Raw genomic sequence first — 18,016 nt, 5'->3', positions numbered from 1 at the left:
GTAGTATCGGAGAAAGGAGAATAAAGGAAAGTAAAGGGGATTAAAGGAAAAAGGTAAGAATTATTTAGTATTTAATCGTACTTAGTATTTCTTTATACTATTATATACCCTACGCTAACCCGGCTATTCTAACCTTTCTTAGACGTATATTATAGATACGGTCCGACCGCTAGGCTTTACTATAATCGCCCCGAATATATAGCTAGCTATTCGTTATCTACGTACTATACGCTATAAAATCGGAGAGCTAGTAGATATAACTATAGAAGATATCGGCGTAGCTACTAATACTCTAGCCGACCTTATAGAAGACACGCGCATAAATCTATAATTTAGTACGGAAAGTATACGATATAATATTAACGTTATATCTATAATATATAAATAATAGTAGGGATTATTAAATAGTATATAAGACCTAGAAAATAGATTCGTTCCGTTTACGATAAAACATTTCTACTTAAATAATACAAAGATTTCGACTCCCTTCTTCTAACCCTTAGGGTTAAGTTATACGTAAAAACAAACATTCCGACTCGAAATGTTTGTCTTCTATATTTAGCGCAATTCAGCTTTCCCAAGGGTCTGTATAGAGGTAGGACGGGACAGCGAAGAAGTATGTTAATGGCCGAACGTAATAGCATTGAACATGAAACAGACTACTCATGAATGAGATCCCAAGTTCCAGGTACGTATCCCCAATTTACTACGCTTTCAGCGACAACTTGTAAGACGTTTGCCACGTTTGGTCCGTTGTATCGTACTGCACTGACTCTTCTCTGGTGTTTTGGGCCCTTTTCGGTGATCTTCAGGCTGTTTCTGTCCTGTTCCACTACGCTCTCTTTGCTAATCCGGAATTTCACCGATGGCGTCTCGCGGCTTGCTGTTCTAAGAAGACTCAGGTTGAAAGAGGACAAGCTGCCGCAATCTTGGGCAATCTGCGACAAAAGCGAACACCAAGATGTGCTGTCTGTGAGGGTGACCATATGGAATGTTATGCTCTTTAAGCATGTCTGCGAGTTTGCGATCAAACGAACGACAGCCTTCGAAGAGACTCCCTGGCGGACCAAATTCAAGGAGGCAAGCTTTGGCGCTGACATGCCAGCAACAAAGGGCGCGTCCGCATCTGGCGACGGTTTTGCATGTGCAATGGTGAGGTCGATCGGGTTTGCAGCGCGAAGTATTCGCTCTTGCCAGTATGATTTGACATTCCGCGTCAGAATGAATTGCGCAGACTGCAACCTCGCTAATCCAACGTCCCGGCCTTGGTCCTCTGGGTAGAACGTGAACAGTATCTCTAAGGCGCCATAAGAGTTGGTGTCCCTCTTGAACTCAAATGACTTCACAGCCATTCCAGCACCATCGAGAAGATCTTTTACCAGCGTAGCGCATGGCCCTGGATCGCATGCGATGTTCCCGCCGTGGAAATCACGTATTTTGATGATCTCAGGCCGAAATTTACGGTTTATCAACATGTCTCTAAGTTCTGCGATGCCAATGTCTCCAGATTTCACATTTCTCTCCTCATCGCGAGGCCAGATGTGTATGGCGCCTGCTGGCGGACCGGCATCTGGCCCGGCAACCATTGGTCCGGGATCGTTCACTTCCCAATCGTCTTGAATATGGATCGTTGTGACGAACTTGGAGAGTTCTTGGTGTTGTGAGAGGTCTCTTAATGACTGTAAGTCAGAACCTAAGAGGCTGGTCTTCCAGGTTGAGAAGAATCCTCGAACGAGAGCGTCATGTGTTTCCTCATCACCATTTTCGCTAGCAGATTGCAGAGCTGTAATGTCCGCGTGAGGGAAGTGCTGAGCCAGCAACGCAGTGAGTGCGATCATCGTGGGACTGCTATCCAAGAGGTTAAAACACTGCTGTTTGGATAATTATTGTAGTCCGCGTGAATTCAGGTAATGCGGCTCCAAATGCAAAGACGCCTAAACATATGAACTTATGCTATAAGAAGTTTTGCAGATACTCGTTAATAAATGATCGACCGGCCTAACTGTTATCTAGACATTAATTAGAACGGCGGAAGTAATACCTTCCCTACTTAGCTAGAAAAATTAGCTAGGTAACTTAAGGGCTCTACTACTAATATYAGTACTATAGCGCCCTCTATACTACCGAAGTTCCGAACCGAAAGCCCCTGTCCTGATTAAGGATAAGGTAGGCCTGGGCTTATGTGATTGGCCTCAAGAAGACAATAGAAAGGTTATATTGTTTGTCAGCACTCTTCTGTCACGTTCGACCATAGATGCATGAAAGCAAGCCATCCCGTCCGCTCTGGCCTATTGAACCATGTAATCGTTTGATCAGTACTCAGGTGGGTGACCACTGGGGAATCCCAAATGTTGAACGTCATTTTTTTTGTTTTGTTGAGGTCTGGTGATGGAAAGGGAGGTTTGGAAAAGAATTCGAAATTTCGCTCCATTTCTTGGCAAAATATAGCGCATCCCAACTCTGCTTTGGCCTCGTTGGATTCGTCTTGACTTTGCAGGGCAATTGTTATTTTGCATCCAGAGACACGGTGATCGTCGTGTTGAAATATCTGGCCTCATTCACTTCGGGCTGCGGGAAAGAGTTTCTCCGAAACGTGGCTAAGGTGGAGGATCATACTATTCAAAGCAATCCGGCCTCGATACCAGAAGTAATCTTCTTGCCTTAGGTCGAACGAGCCGATCGGTTCATCCGCAATAAGCACCAGTCGCTCTGATCGATAGACACCGCCAGCAGATGAAGTACTTACTGCGATACGAACGTCATGGGCTGGTGTGTGAAGTGCTCAAAATTGCGGTTGAGTCGGAGCGGCTGGCATATGTCGAGCGTCATTGTGTTTATGTCTTCCCCTTTTCAAAGCTGGTCGTGGAGAAGWAAGACGAATGTCTTCTGCAGATCTTGGCATGCGACTCTATACACACCACCCGCAACACTCTTGTTATAAGACTTCGCGAACAAATAGTACATGCGTCGTCATCGCTCAATACAAAGTTCTTTGCCGTTGTTTTGGCTGCCCACTACTTGCATCGCCCATAAAACTCTCGACATATCTTCTCTGACCGCCCCGGCTCCATCTCATAGCTAACATGACATCTACCTCTTCACCCCAGCTTCTCCCACGACTTGGCGTTTTGAAGCCTGGTATCGACGCTCATACCAATAGGCTCCCCAGGCGAATACGGTGGCGGACAGAAAGAACCACACTGTGAGAGCCGTTGCGTTCGGGAGCAAAGCAGCAACGGTTGGTATGAATTGTGTCATCCCAAGCCACCAGMAGACACAGCTGAACGGGAAGTTGAACCAAATGACTAGTCGAGCGGGTGGTGACTCGAGACACGTTATGAAGTGGAAAGGACCCTCTTGCTGGCTAGTCGACATGGTGGTTTGGAGTAATGGACGGAATATCGGCCGGAGGACTTGGAAACATCGATTGTGAAGGAGAGGAACTTTTGGTGAATTCGGTCTGGTCCAGCTGCGATTCGATCAGCCACACGTGCATTGCCCAAGTATGCCACTTCGTTCCGATGCTTCTTATGTTTCGGCCAGCCCAAGTAGTAGAAGCTCGATGAGGTGTGGGCTTKAAAGCCAACAAAGTGTTCACCGTTCCTGCAAGCCCATGCATACTCAACCAACAGAAGGATGCAGGCGTAGGAGGCAGCCTGGACCTAGATTGGGTTCAGAGTGGCATCAAAAAGACTCCGCGGCCCCGCTAGTTGTCCGCCATGAGGCATTTCGCTGCAATTAGAAAGCATAATGCAACGCCCCGCGGCGAATGCTACTAGCAGCCCTCGTGTGGTCCAATGGTAGTCCCTCCAGCGTGTGCGAGCTTATCTGAATAAGACTGTTCTTTTCCAAGGGCTAGGCTATACACTTCGAGGCTTGTCGAAGCTTATACCATTCGAGATGATAATGATGTGAATGATGTCATACCCACGACGTGCCCTAACAATAAGGTAGGATTCATTTACCACGAGGCTTGTCGAAGCTTATCACTATCATCGTGGAGCTTATTCAGACTTCGTGCACAGGTCGACGGCAGAGGATATGTAGAAACGCGAGAGACACGTGGCAATTATGAGATGGCGCTTCTGTCCATTTCTGACGAAATATGGCAACTTTACAAGATCAAGTAAGGAAGTGCGAGATCGATGCGAGACAAGACGGCACGGGAAGCATTGAAGCAAAGCCAACATGGCTTGGTTGGCTAACTCCCTCCTTCGTTCTGCCGCCCCTTCCGAAGTGCATTCCTTCGTGCTCAATTTCAGTGGGCCAACCTCACTAGATCAAGGTGAAGCTACAATCCAACTCAGCTTCAAGCCGACGGGATGGACAGATGATCCCGGTGCCGCTCCTCGCCTGGTCTAGATTGAGCTGCAACTCGACTAAGCTTCAAGGCGAAGGCTCTAGTCTTCCCATGTTTTCTCAGCGGAGCACCAATAACAACAGTGGCATGCAAAGCCATGCCGCGGAATGGGATCGTATGACTTTGGTGGTCCACAGCTCTTCGCAAAATGGATGCCTGTCGAAGGATCAGATCAACCCCTGCTTTGAACATTGCGGTGTTGACCAACGTYGATGATGATGAATGGTGGACGATAATCTTCAATCCTTCTTCGTGTGATGAGGACACAGAGGAGCGCTTTGCCGCTCCTTCCGACGAAGTAGGATCGGGGGACATATATAAGGGCGTCGCTGTACCGCAAATCCAGAAGAGTACAGCAAGCCTTTCAGCTTTTCCAAATACAAAGACCCACCAGCCCCGATCGACATGAGGTTCGCTACTTCGATGGCCAGTGTGGCCTTGCTATCTCCTCTCGTCCAGGAAGCCCTGGCCGTCAACACGTGGGAGATCGCTTTCTGGCAAGGCATTCAATGTACTGGAGAAGGCACTGGCGATCGAACAGGACCCCCGAGACCCAGAAGCGGCAGCGTCTGTGGGAATGTCCCGGATGTCGGCTTTACCACCACTGGTAATTTCTTGATCGGTCAAGGCCAAGGCTACAGCTACTATCTCCAGCTCTTCTCCGACGACAACTGCCGAGGCAGTAACCTCGGACAGTACGACGGTAGGTATATCTCTTGAGAAATCAAAAACGAAGTGTGCGAAATGCTGATCGAACGCCCCAGGCAATCCTGGTGGCAACATTTGTTTCGAGACCAATGCCGCGAGATCGTACAAGATCGTTACCAAAAGGGGCGTCAAGCGGTCCGAAGAAGTCGAAATCCCTCCGCAGTCCTCCAAAGTGACTGACTTGGAGGTTTTCCCCATTGAAGGACGAGGCATTACCTCCGCCCTGGACACCGTCGAGAAGCGCGCCCGTTACACCCTTGGTCTTATCCAATTCGGCGTTTCCTCCACTGGAGCATGGATTTACATGGCAGCCGGCAAGTGCCCGGCTACTGCCAAGGAAGAAGACGTCAACAAAACGCAATGCGGCCTCGCAGCGACCTTTGCAGTATTGTCGGCCTTCTTCTCCATCTATCAGGCACAGGGACTTTACCGCCATGGTGCACCAGCTGAACGTCGTATCAAGGGCCGTAGCTTGGCCAGCATTGATGAGATCCTTGGCCTGCCGAAGATGAATACGACTGTCCTGCCCGGCATGAGCATCTCTATGCACACTATGGAGCCACACTACGATGGTGTCGGTGAAGCCTGGCACCAGTACGGTTGGGGTGGTGTTGATGAGAACACTGGAGATGCTTTCCATGCTGTCATCAGACTTCACCCGGATGGAAGATCTCAGGCCATGTCTGAAGCTCCTCAGGAGAACAGCGGGCTGGGCAAGCGCGACAGCCCGAATGCGTACTATTCTTGGGTAGGTGATGCACTAAGAATGAATGTAGATAGCGAACGCAAGCTAATTTTTAACGGCAGACTGGCAACAATAAGAGCAACTTCAACTCCGCCGACCACAGCAAGTCCGTCGTCAAGGGAACCGCTGCTAGCGTGTGGAACTATGGAAAGAGCCACAATGTTGCGGAGCACTGCGTTGATTTCACCGACTATGGTCAGAAGCCGACCAGATACATCGACTATGGCTCCTTTGCCCTYGTCAACGGCGAGTACGTCGATCAATCCGGAACTTGCCGGCAGTGAACGTGGCCCGTAAGAATATTATAACTGGATCGTTCAGTTGCGAGGCTGGRGCTGGAGTTGGAGTGCGATCTGGCAAAAGGGGTTGGACAAGCTTCTGTATCGATGTTGAGGGGTCAATTCGATTCACTCAATAGGGGTCCAGTTGATACACGTGTGCGTCATCTGTATGCCTCTTCGTCTTAGCTAGCAGTGTCTCCTTCGATGTAGTAACAACAATTCAACATTGTCTGTTCCTTACGTCAACCTCTATAGACTTTCCGCTGCAAGAAGTAACACTTTCGTGCATGACCGTGCATGTAGCTAGCAGCTCATGGATGTAGATGTCGATTTCCCTGGTGAGAGACCGTAATCATCGTCGCACGAAAAAACCAGAAAGTTCCACTAGAACAGATGTCCACTCTGGAGCATCTCTACCATTTCATTAACAAACTTGGTTCGAGTCCTCTTATAATGCGTCGCGACACTACCTCCTTCTCAGAACCTTGGATGGCCGCCTTCGCTTATTACGGTAAGATTTTTCCTTGGCTTGCCTAAGGGTCTGAGGACAAGCCGGGGTAATCGGGCGTTTTCGCGCTATCGAGCTGATTTACCCTCCCCCCTAGCTATAATCTACCTATTACTAAGATATATAGTTTTAAGAGATGGAGGTTAGAGAGTACATTAAGGAGACGAATCGCATATAATTTGCTATAACTTTTATTATAGTATTAAAAATTAATAGGGGGGGTAGGGGAGGCAGAATAGATAGTGTACGGCTAGAATCGACTTCATTTTCGACAAGTTGATTATTACTAGGTTTAGTTCTTACTCGATTTCCGTATAGACGGTATCGTCTAGTTCGTTATGTAATTGCGCAAAATACGAAATTTCAGATTTTGGATAACTAGCTTAATTATTACATAGCTATCTACCGAAGTAGTGACCTTATATAGGCGTAACGCTCCAGATGTCCTTTCGGCCCTACTTGTCCTTAGACGCTTCACAGAGCTTTAATCGTACCTACTCTATATAAATAGGGTAGGTACACTAGCTACGGAAGTCACACCTACGGATAGAAGGAACATAACACGGAAGCGGCTGAAAGGAGATAGTCGCGACATATAGACTCTCAAATCCCGATGGCAGTTTTCATGCGCAATTGAATCGCATGGTGCGAGGACTACGCTCCAGCTGCTTTTCGCTTTCCGTTCGAGCTTGGAGAAACATTCACGTACCGTGAGGAAGACTCTGTCCAGACCATCGAAGAGCTGGCGAATAGTTTACGGTATGTGAATGTGGTGCAGATGGGCCCTGGAATGATATGTCACCACGCGGATCATATTGAGCCAGAAGTAAGAAAGCGAACTGAGCCATTCAATTTCACAAAGCATTGAACTCTCTCTATTAGAAATAATGCGGATGCATGCACTTTACCGCCCGACGGCACAAGTTCTAGAGGACGTCGTCTGGAAAGACTTGATCAAGCTCATGCCGCGAGCACAGTAGACTCCGTCGCATGGCCTCGGCCTTTTTGCTGAAACAGACAGGACTTGCAAGCCTATATGTGATGCTGCAATGACCTACACCATGTACAGCATGTAAGCTTTAAGCAGTCAGTTCTACCTCACAGCTTTCGTACTCGTTCCTATGCCAAACCACAGACTGTAACAGGGGCTTCTTGCTGACCATATATGCAAAGTTGTACTCCCTGAAGCGATCTAGGAATTCATTAGCATACGCCAAACATGACGAAACGTATACGTCCAGCGATTCATTGCCCCGAATCTTGAAGCGATAATCCGCAATTTCTGAACTCCCCTCGAAGCCACTCAGCATTACTCCTACTCTCTGTATAACTGACTCCGATCATCCTTGCCCCTTGGTGGGCTTCTCTCGCGTAGACAGGAGAATTCCTGTAAGGAACCGCTCTTTGAAAGCATTCAGTGTTTTTTTTAAAAAAGAAAAAAAAAGGGCTCATTCCTTCACGGCCCTCAGCTAACCAGATTCACCGGGGACTAAGAATTGCCTTGAAAAGTTAAGCTTTCTTCAACACGAACTCGAAGCTTGTTCATATATCAACACAAGGTCGTCTCAGAGAAATGGAACCCCTGACAACAAGCCTCAGGCCTCAACTTTTACCTAATCAATGAAATAAAAATTCCCCTCCCAATGTTCACAACACGTCGTCCTGTTCTACTACTCCATCACCACACTCCAGGTTACCATCAGGATACAAGCTACGAAGCCCTTTGCAAATTTCTCTAACATTTCCATCTTGTGCCGGGATGAGGCGCTCGAAGTCTTGGAAGCTTTGGCAACAAAGCGGATCAAATATCTATCTCTTCTTTGTGGTCTCCAAAGCGAACACAACCAGCGATTCAAAACAAAGATATTGGCGTCCGGATTTGGATGATTTCCYGTGTGGAGATTTCTGTTGGTATTGACCTGTTCCCTGTCGTCGGTTTTTTTTTTCTTTTGTCCTCCCTTTTTTCTGCTATTGTCGAATTGATTTTCTCACGGACGAGTTGGCAAGAACTGCAGCTAACACACACTCACACTCGGATATTCTACTCAATTCGCCTTCGCTACAAAGTCTACCAGCACCTTTTTGACTCACCGCAGCTCATCGTTGATCGATCAGGCTTGAAACATTCCAGGCCTAGCGCAACATCACGCACCGCAAGCATGGCACCAAAAAGGCCCACCAGAGTCGACTCGGGAAGTATGACGCTCAGCGAGTACTTCAAACTATCTCATCAAGAGCGAATGAGGATGAAAGAGAGGTTTCCACGCCGACCAAAATCACCCTCGCCTGGATCGAAGCCAACAGGAGTGTCAAAATCGGCCAAGTCGCACTTTGCGARAGCGGAAGATCATCTCAACGCTGCACAGAAAATTATAGACGTTCTCAGGGAAGAATCCCAGCGAGTCAATAACGAAACATCTTCTGGAAGTGACAGCAACGAAGATGGTTCAAATGAGGGTGATTCAACGAAAGACAGATCTTCTCAGAATGGATCTTCTCAGAACGGATATTCTCAGAACGGATCTTCCAAGGCTGCATCTTCCAAGGCTTCATCTTCCAAGGCTTCATCTTCCAAGGCTTCATCTTCCAAGGCTTCATCTTCCAAGGCTTCATCTTNCATCTTCCAAGGCTTCATCTTCCAAGGCTTCATCTTCCAAGGCTTCATCTTCCAAAGCTTCATCTTCCAAGGCTTCATCTTCCAAGGCTTCATCTTCCAAAGCTGCATCTTCCAAGGTCGCATCGTCCAGGGATGCAGCCATCAAGGCTGCATCTTCTCAGAAAGCATATGGCAAGGCTGAAAAGGAGCGCATGGCTAGAAAGGCTGGAGAGGCTGCACCTTCCAAGGCTGGTTCCAGAAAAAAGAGATCCAAAGTGGACAAATCGAAGGATGCTGAATCCTCCGAATACGATTCCTTATTCGATGAAGAATCACCTGTGACATTGCTGAAGGAGAATGGTATCTGCCTAGAAAATGAACTTCCAATCAACCCCCAAGGCGTCGAGAACGCGCTTGGTAAGGAGTTCCCTCGGACCAAAAACATCTCCCCACGCGGCCTAATCAGCCCGGGACCTCGCTGCTATAGGAATGCTGCACTACAGTGTCTGTTCCACGTCCCAGAGTTCTACAATCTCTTGGGCGCTGTACACAAAGACTGCGTCCGGATGGCCGAAGATTGCATCACCTGCGCTCTGCAACAAATGATGGACGCTTACTGGAACGGAGAGCGGGACACGCCCGGTCTGAACCATTACGGCCCTCTGCTCGACAACGCCTTGGAAACTATCATTACTTGGGATGAGGATTACCAACGACATGTCCAATCCGATCCGTATAGTTTCATGCAATACCTTCTTCGCTTCATCGAGTGGGACAGTTACGGCGTGGACCCAGATATCAAAAAATTGGACGAGGCCAACGAGGAAAGTCCATCTATCGGGAAGACTTTCAAGGTTGAGTATGTGACCCGCTGGACATGCAAGGAGTGCGGCAAGGAACACCTTCCTCCCACAGCCCCTGAGCTGGGCCTTGACGTAGCCGTATGGAGCAATCTCAAGGACGGTGCCTCTTTAGAAGAATACATCGAGGACCCCTCCTCTGAGCTGTTCGTTGACGTAAAACAGGTCATATGCGACAGCGAGATTTGCCAAGAACTGCAGCAGACCCCTGGATATGTATACCCAGACCAGATCAGAAACAGGACAATCGTTCATGGTCCAGAAATACTCATTGTACGTCTAAGACGCTTCACTGGCACTCCTTATCCGGCCATTTTCTCGAAGAGAGGAAAGCTTTTAAAAGAATCATACACGGATAGTACCAAGATCACAAAGGCTATCGCATTCAAGACAGAGCTCGATCTGACCGAGCACTCCGAGTACGAGAATGACAATCTCATCTATGATTTGAGAGGAGTGGTGGCACATAGCGGACCATCCACTGATAGGGGACACTACACGGCTGGAGTGTGTCGGCGAAGTCCTGAGGATACTTATTCTTGCGTTGACGACACAAAGGTGAGGGTGTCGACGCGAAAGCCGACGCCTCTGGTGCGTCCACCTACAGGGACGCCGTATATTCTTATCTATAGTAGAAGATCGACGCAACCGGAGGAGGATGAGGACGGAGGGGAGGAGGACGGATCCGAGGAGGATGGATCGGAGGAGGAGGAATCGGAGGTGGACGAGGACGAGGAAGAATCGGAGGTGGACGAGGACGAGGAGGTTTCAGAGGAGGAATAGTCTGATTAGATGAATTGCCAAGTACAGTTAAATATCGAATGACATTTGTGTTTTCCACAAGGTCTCTCCACAATTCATCATGACGCTCTGCTAGCGGGGAGGATTGCAGCGGAATTAGCAGTGATGGTGGTTCGGAGAGTGCGATCTCGTCGACAGTGCCTCATATCGGCGTCCATGGCTCAAGCACTTTGCGAGATTGCAATCCTTCCAACACCGGATGGATAGATGAATTTGCGAGCAGACGTTCAATGGAATGAGATTTTCCACCCGATGAAGTAAAACCTCACTTCGAAAGCATAGGCGCGAAGTCCCCAGCTCTCCATTCTGTAAGGTAAGCAAAGATCCAAGGGGAAGGAGCAGAAGTATATTATTACGTATCAAAAGGGAGAAGAACACCCTTAAGAGACATAGTAGATCATCGTACGAGACTGTGGGTATGTATGCAGCTTACTTTACCTTGTGTGCTTAAGACCTCGGAGTTGAGATGGCGGTCAGTTCGGCGTTGAAATTGTGGTGGTGATGGCTCGGAGTATGAACGCGTGGATTGCTGTTGCCTTCGGAGCTCGTTTTGGGGGRAATATTTAAATCTCTCGGGGACCTCTTGTCTACCTACCTAGTAATCTCACCTTTCCTGAGAACTTTCATTCTCTTCCTGTTAATCACGAATCGATTCGGTACTTGGAAAGGACATCCACCCATCATGAGACCATGACAAGAGTCTACTACTTCTCCCCCTCATCGACCCACAGATTAATCACTTGGATCTGGGACAACAACATAGCACAAGGCTTTCTTTCATATTAACAAATACATCTTCAATTCGTTCAAATCGTTATAGTATTACGAACAACAACTCYAACACGACATCGCGGGACACGCGATCGATGTACCGTACGGATCGGGTCCGCTGATGCCAGCAATCTGGAAGACTGCATTGATGACTCCTCCAATACCCTCTCCGGCAATGAGACCGGCCGCAATGGCGTAGCCGTAGACATCAAAGGATTTCGGGTTGCGCTTGGCCCAGAAGTAACATGGAACGGCACCGATGATCATGGCGAGACCGTAGTATGTCTGTGGCAGGACAAAGGCGAGACCAATGCACATCATCTGTTTCGGAATGTCAGCAGGGAATAATGTTGGGGTCATGAAAGTGGGAGGGAACTTAYGTTGGGGTGGTAGACGCGGTACTTCTCCCAGGTACCCTTGTATGCGTAGTGACGGACCATGACCATGAAAGCACCGAAAGCGGAGAATACAATGGCAAAGATACCACTGCTGGTAGGGACTGGGAAAGTTGGGTCGGTCATGGCGACGGCAACCGCACGCCATGCGGAGACCGAGGGAGCAGAGAAGGGGCAGGTATCAGGATCCGACTCCAAGATACATGGGTATGCCTTGGCGAAGAGGATGAATAGAGCAGGTGCCAAGAAAACAGCCACAATCGTTCCAAGACCTTGTGCCAACCACTGCTGCTTGGGAGAGGTCTTCAGGAGGAAACCGACACGGAAGTCACCGACCAAGTCACTGGCCTGGTTGGCTCCAATGGACGCGAGAGAACCACCGAGCAAGTTGAGCTTCTGGGCACGCTCTGGAGACCAGCCTTCGCCCTTGGTAGCTCCGCCGAGAATGATCTGGGAAGCCTTGGAGGCGGCAGTGAGAGGAGTGATGTCGGTGACACCAGCGCACTGCACTGCCAGGATGGAGAAGAAGAAAGCCAGGAAAATGGAGAGGAGTGACTCGCCGACAGGCATGTCGAACTGGAGAGCCATGACCACGCAAGCCATGATGATGATGAAGATGAGGAGAGGGAACCACATCCACCACTTGACGAGCTGGTCGTCGGACGCAAAGTCCTCGACGAGATCCTCAGACTGCTGCTGCGACTTTGCCTCCATGGCAGGTTGGGGCTTGCCCATGGCCTTGAGACCCTTTGCAATACCGGCGCAGCTTCCACGGTAGATGGCCTTGCCAACGTGTGCGAAGATCTTGTACTGGAGGCCGAGCTCGACGAAAGAAACCACAATCATCATCAGAACACCAGGCCACAGCATCCAGTAACGTGGACTGGGCATGTCCTTGTTCGATGCAGCAGCTCCGAGAGACGCAAAGTTGGTGAGAGGTGCCCACTTCTCCATTCCAGGTGGGACCTCGGTGAGGCCTGCAAGAGCCTGGGCCGAGTTCGGGTTGTACGGCTGGGTACCAAAAGCAGCGTGGTAGTGCACGAGCGTTGGTCCGATAATACCCCAAGCAATGATGGATCCAGCGTAAAAGGAGATGGCAGTGTTGAGACCGACAAGCATACCGGCACCAATGAAAGCAGGCGTCCACTCGATCATCCAGCCCCAGCTCTCAGCCTGCAAAGCGCCACCGCTGTAGCCTGACCAGATGTAGAACCAAGTGAAGATGTGCCAATCCCAAAGAATTCCCGTGGCATACTGCGAAACGACACGGAGGACGATGGCAATGGAGAAAGCCCATCCAAGAGCCCACATCTTCATCTGTGCGAGCTTCTCACCAGTAGCTGCCACGTGCATGGAGCGGATGGTCATGGCAGTGGCAGATGGGGTAGGGAAGATAAGCTTCAACTCTCTCGCAAGGTAGATGATGAAGAACTTGCGGACTGCATTCTGTTAGCGTGACGGTAAGCAAGTGGAGAGGAAATTTATACTCACGAGGCGTGGAGGCGGCGAAACCGAAGTAGCCACCAACGATGGTCAAAGTGATCAGACGCGAGAAATCCTTCTCGGGGGTCGAGAGCAGACCGAGCTGGTAAAGGGCCGGAATACCAGAAACAAAGACACTGCTGAGACCTCCCGCGGCGGTGGCCGCAGTCTGGACGATGTTGTTCTCGCGAGGTCCAAACTCACCACCAAAGATGGGGAATCTCTCTGGAAGCTTGCGACCCAAAGGCTTGAGGACAGCGAAACCGATAATGGCACCGAAGAGGTTGGCACCAAAGGTCCATCCGGTCTTCAGTCCCAAGTAGACGTTTGAAGCGTTGACAAGGGCACCGCAAATGCAACCCACGAGCATAGCACGGATGGTCACAATCACCTTGCGCTCTTCTGGAATGTCATCAAAGGGCACGTATGGATCGGCAATGGTCTCTTCGTCGCGCATCTCGCTCTCCTCTAGCTCGCCAACGTACACGGACTTCTCATTCTCGAACTCCTTCTCGGAKCCCGAAGAGCGGTCGCCACTGTCGTTTGGGGCGGTGCTGGTGTTGAAGACATTCTTCTTCTCCGTCAAGGGAGCCACCTGGGAGTCTGTTAGCTGGGGAAATTGGCATATCGATGGCTCGTCTGGGACATACCGATGGGTTGATGTGGCCCATGGGGTCGATCTGACGATCGATGACCTCGTTGACGTTGGCCATGGTTCAGGGTGATGCCTCGAACCTTTTTCACCTGAACAATGCAAGGTGCGACGGATCACGACGAGACGATGTTGCGCAAGAAACGGGGGGGTATGGTCTACTTATGCCAGTCGAGGCGCGCACCAATCTCCGGACCCTGGTCTGCCATGTTGCATCGTGGCTCGAATATCTGGCGGCACGGCTAGCTCGAGGCCAACCATTCACAAGCGGACGGGCGCTCGGCTATAGAGATAGAAGCACGATGGAAAGCTCTTGACTCCTTCCGCATGGGGTTAGAAGGGGTCAGCCAACGGTTCACGCTGGAATCATCGCACAGGGTTTCATACGATCGGCCGGCCATGCGACGTTGGAGAGGCAAAACAGCGAGCCGAGACGGCACCATGTCCAGCTTGGCCTGCCGCGGCTAAGTTATCGTGTGGTCAAGCATCTGTCTGCAGGCTCCGAGTAGTCTCGCACGTATAAGTTAGATATGGCGCCGTCGGTGGACGCTGCGATCAAGTCGGAAATACATCCCAAAGTGATAAGGTCCAGCAGTGCGGCCAATGGGAAGGAGCGAGGCGATAGCAGCAACACCAAAGCTGGGAGGTGGCGGGTTGCATCCGACACTTGTGGCATTTAGTCGACACACGACCTCGACAAGCAACAGCGAAAGCTCCATGATAATCAGATCCTTCGTTCGCTGCTCGCCGGAGGTCTTTGGCGAGGCGCCATACAAACTTACAGTATGGAGCAGCCAGCTCCGAGACGCAAGGCAAGACAAGTCCTCTCATGCATCCTAACCACGTCTTGGCCGCGCTATGAAGCTTATCGGCTCCCGATGCGCGCGTGACAACAAGCAGCAGGTAACGACGCTGCCGGCCGCCCAGCATGTCTTCACACTACCTTAGTTACTCTCATCGAACATGATCCATTGCCCCTCCCAGGCATATGCCGAGACTCCGAGAAAGAAAGGTTGAGGCAGAAATCCCCGATATGCTTGACCGCCGTAATTACTCACCACGTCGCCAGTGTGCGCGAGGGCATGCGAAATTCCCAAGTAGGTGGACTCGGGACGGCCAGGTTCCCAGAAGGGAAGCATGCCCGTATCCTCACACCCAACGGAGTCGAATCGTCTCATCATCACACATAGCGCGCTGTTGGTGCAAAATCGTATCCGGCACAGGGTTGGCTGGTAATCAGCAGAAAAGCCTCGACCCTATTTCCCCGCAAGGGCTTGGAGTGCTTGGACGGAAGGTTTTTCCGCCGCTCAAAGTCTGATGTGCTTGCAAGCAATGCCAAAAGCCTTGTGTCGGGACTCGTGGCCAGGCTCAGCACTGTGCCTCTTGGGTGTTCTCTCTGCCYTGGTAGACGGCCACTCTCGGAATAATGGAACGAACGCATCGGGGATAATGCGTCGTTACTCGCGGTCCTCTGCCCGCTTGTAGCGAAATAACATCAATTCCTTCCTATCTCTGCGGCACACGGCAGCCGAATAGACTTCGACCTGCAGTGGGGAAGTGTCAACTCTCGTGCATTGGCACGTGCATGCTCGCGTGCGCGCTGTGTGTCAAAACGGCGCGTGGATTTAGACGCACCGCACGTCTCGATGAGGAAGCCGAGATGAACTCGATCCTCCCACCTACTCGGCTCTAGGCACCTCCGCCGATGCAAAGCGCTCTCATCTCTGGACCCATTCTGCTTCCGGGTATCTTCTGCCTGTACACATGAGGTCGGCGCAGGACACCGCTGCCGAGCTGATGGTTCAACGAGCTCAACTTCGTGCGCTGAGGGAGCTGTGTGGTTTCAAGGCAGTCAAGCCGCAAGTCAATCCAACTCCAAGTGTCACCTGTTGGGTATGAGCAAGCCATCATCAGCCATCAGTTACGGGCCGGCCAAGACGCYGGCCCACGAGCCGTGGGCTTCGCTGAGGCGTCCTCACACTACAACGTATTAGGCAGTTGCTATGCAGGTCTGACGGGTTCGCATGTGCCTCTGGTAACTTAGCTATCAGTTGTCCAGTACTTCGGGAACCACAGAGACAGGTCCTCTCCATTTACACAGCTTCATGCTTATCGAGAAATATTAGATTCAAAGCTGGCCTTGTATCCTTCAATACATGACAGGCTTCTCATTACTCGCTTTCTTTATACGGGTGAGCTATCACTTTCTTAACGTCTGCATTTGTTCAATTCTGCCAACAAACTGGACTTACTCACGCTGATGCGTCAGTAACAACGTAAAAGCGATATCAAAGTCGAGCGAAATGGCCGAGAAAAAGAAACATGTGCGTATCTACACTCGCTCGAGGCAGGGCGTCTATTACCGACTCACTTGGAACCACTACATGTTTCTTCAGCTCAGACGATAGTTACGTGTTATCCACCAATTGTTCCCAAATTCCCGACTCCATTTCGCATGTGAATCAAAAAAACGACCCTCTTATCAATCAGGGGACGGAAAACTACCACGCGAGGAGGATTTTCGAGGTTCGGTTGCGATACTGCCTGCTATCGCCACCGAGGTGAGTGAGTTCGGTCATTCACTCGAGGATGAACAGTTCTCTCTGCATGTTATTTGTTCTTCTGTTGGTTTGTTTCTCGTATCTATCTCCTTCCTGAGGCTGGCCATGCATGACAGAAAGGTCTGTTCTCTTATAATAAAATCGTGGATCCCCATTAGTTTTGCAGTGTTTCTTGTGAGCACAACTTGCCTCTTTGAGATTCCAACACTCAGGTTATACCTTATATGCTTGAACTTTTGACGTTGCTAATCGTCGTGCTCCTCCGAGGGACTGTTGTTTAGTTGACATTTGGACTGGCTCCTGTGGATACCCTCTTGGAACAGCTACGACCAGACATCCCAATATACAGCACAATAGGCCCTAATAACTTCACTCACCTTGCTGGACCATCTAATCGAGCTGTGGACGTAGATGGCTCGACAATATACTACCCCAACCCTAACCCTTTGTTTTCCACCCAATGCCGCACACACAGCACATCTTCAATGAAATACCCGCTCGTCTGAATGAGAACCGCCCCATACGTGGGCTCGCATTTTACGTTCGGAATACATCATTAAGCGTACAGTCGACATCGCCACCTCATCACCCTATCCGAACTTCTGCTTCCCCTCCTGTGTGGGCGTACATCCCTCCAACTCCACGACAAGCCCACCATCCTTCTCACCACTCTTCCCCTCCTTCATCACCGTCTCTTTTACCYTATTCTGCCCATCAAGTTCATACTTCGCCGTGGAATCCTTTCCAGCATCCATCTCCCGCAGGTCATCCTCATGCAACTCCGACAACAACGTCTTCTCACTCCCAAGGTCACTTGGTGCCGCGTTCAAGGTATCGAAGTTCTTTTTGATGGTCCCATTGTTTCTCGCCGCCGCCGCCGCTTTTCTACGCCTGAGATACCACCATGTCGCTAGTCCTCCAAATACGACTACTGCGAAGAGGACTCCAATGACAACTGCAGCTATGGCTCCACCGCTCAGTCCACGGTTCCCACCGCTGATTGGCGTGACAGCAGCATATGATGAGTCCACGGAGGTGGGCAATGCCGCTGCTGCTGATGATGAAGAAGACGAAGAAGGCTTCAGGGGATCGGGGAGTCCCTCTTCTTTGTCCTTTTTCTTGCCATCCTTTTCGACTAAAAATGGCATGATGAATGCTCTCGCTGACCGATGCTTGTAGTGGTGATGCGACCGACACCGGCTATTGGCGTCCGGTCAGCCGATGTTGCTCCGTGATACAGGCGGTCCGGTATTGTCGTGGTCTTGCGTTGTAAAGCTGAAGGCAGGCTGAACAGTC

The 18,016-nt window shown here is 50.1% G+C and overlaps 5 protein-coding genes; 2 read left to right on the top strand and 3 right to left on the bottom strand.

The window, feature by feature from the left end:
* Positions 1-659: 659 nt before the first annotated feature.
* On the bottom strand, positions 660-1,838 carry RCC_12269 (uncharacterized protein; the record flags this gene model as incomplete). Its single annotated transcript, XM_023766080.1, has 1 exon — positions 660-1,838. The coding sequence occupies one exon, from the start codon at positions 1,836-1,838 to the stop codon at positions 660-662; it is 1,179 nt and encodes a 392-aa protein (XP_023621848.1).
* A 2,927-nt stretch (positions 1,839-4,765) lies between these two features.
* Positions 4,766-6,097, top strand: RCC_00876 (uncharacterized protein; the record flags this gene model as incomplete). XM_023766079.1 has 3 exons in its annotated part: positions 4,766-5,063; positions 5,125-5,816; positions 5,876-6,097. The coding sequence occupies 3 exons, from the start codon at positions 4,766-4,768 to the stop codon at positions 6,095-6,097; spliced, it is 1,212 nt and encodes a 403-aa protein (XP_023621847.1).
* A 2,664-nt stretch (positions 6,098-8,761) lies between these two features.
* RCC_00875 (uncharacterized protein) lies at positions 8,762-10,841 on the top strand (the record flags this gene model as incomplete). XM_023766078.1 has 2 exons in its annotated part: positions 8,762-9,335; positions 9,385-10,841. 2 exons carry the CDS (start codon positions 8,762-8,764, stop codon positions 10,839-10,841), a joined length of 2,031 nt encoding a protein of 676 aa, XP_023621846.1.
* Positions 10,842-11,681: 840 nt separating this feature from the next.
* On the bottom strand, positions 11,682-14,220 carry RCC_00874 (related to permeases-unknown function; the record flags this gene model as incomplete). XM_023766077.1 has 4 exons in its annotated part: positions 11,682-11,951; positions 12,011-13,464; positions 13,517-14,102; positions 14,158-14,220. The coding sequence occupies 4 exons, from the start codon at positions 14,218-14,220 to the stop codon at positions 11,682-11,684; spliced, it is 2,373 nt and encodes a 790-aa protein (XP_023621845.1).
* A 3,090-nt stretch (positions 14,221-17,310) lies between these two features.
* Positions 17,311-17,868, bottom strand: RCC_00873 (uncharacterized protein; the record flags this gene model as incomplete). Its single annotated transcript, XM_023766076.1, has 1 exon — positions 17,311-17,868. The coding sequence occupies one exon, from the start codon at positions 17,866-17,868 to the stop codon at positions 17,311-17,313; it is 558 nt and encodes a 185-aa protein (XP_023621844.1).
* Positions 17,869-18,016: the final 148 nt, after the last annotated feature.

Source organism: Ramularia collo-cygni, assembly GCF_900074925.1.
Source record: "Ramularia collo-cygni strain URUG2 genome assembly, contig: RCC_scaffold01, whole genome shotgun sequence".
In the NCBI taxonomy this organism is placed as follows: domain Eukaryota; kingdom Fungi; phylum Ascomycota; class Dothideomycetes; order Mycosphaerellales; family Mycosphaerellaceae; genus Ramularia; species Ramularia collo-cygni.
This window is presented reverse-complemented; position numbering and strand designations above follow the sequence as displayed.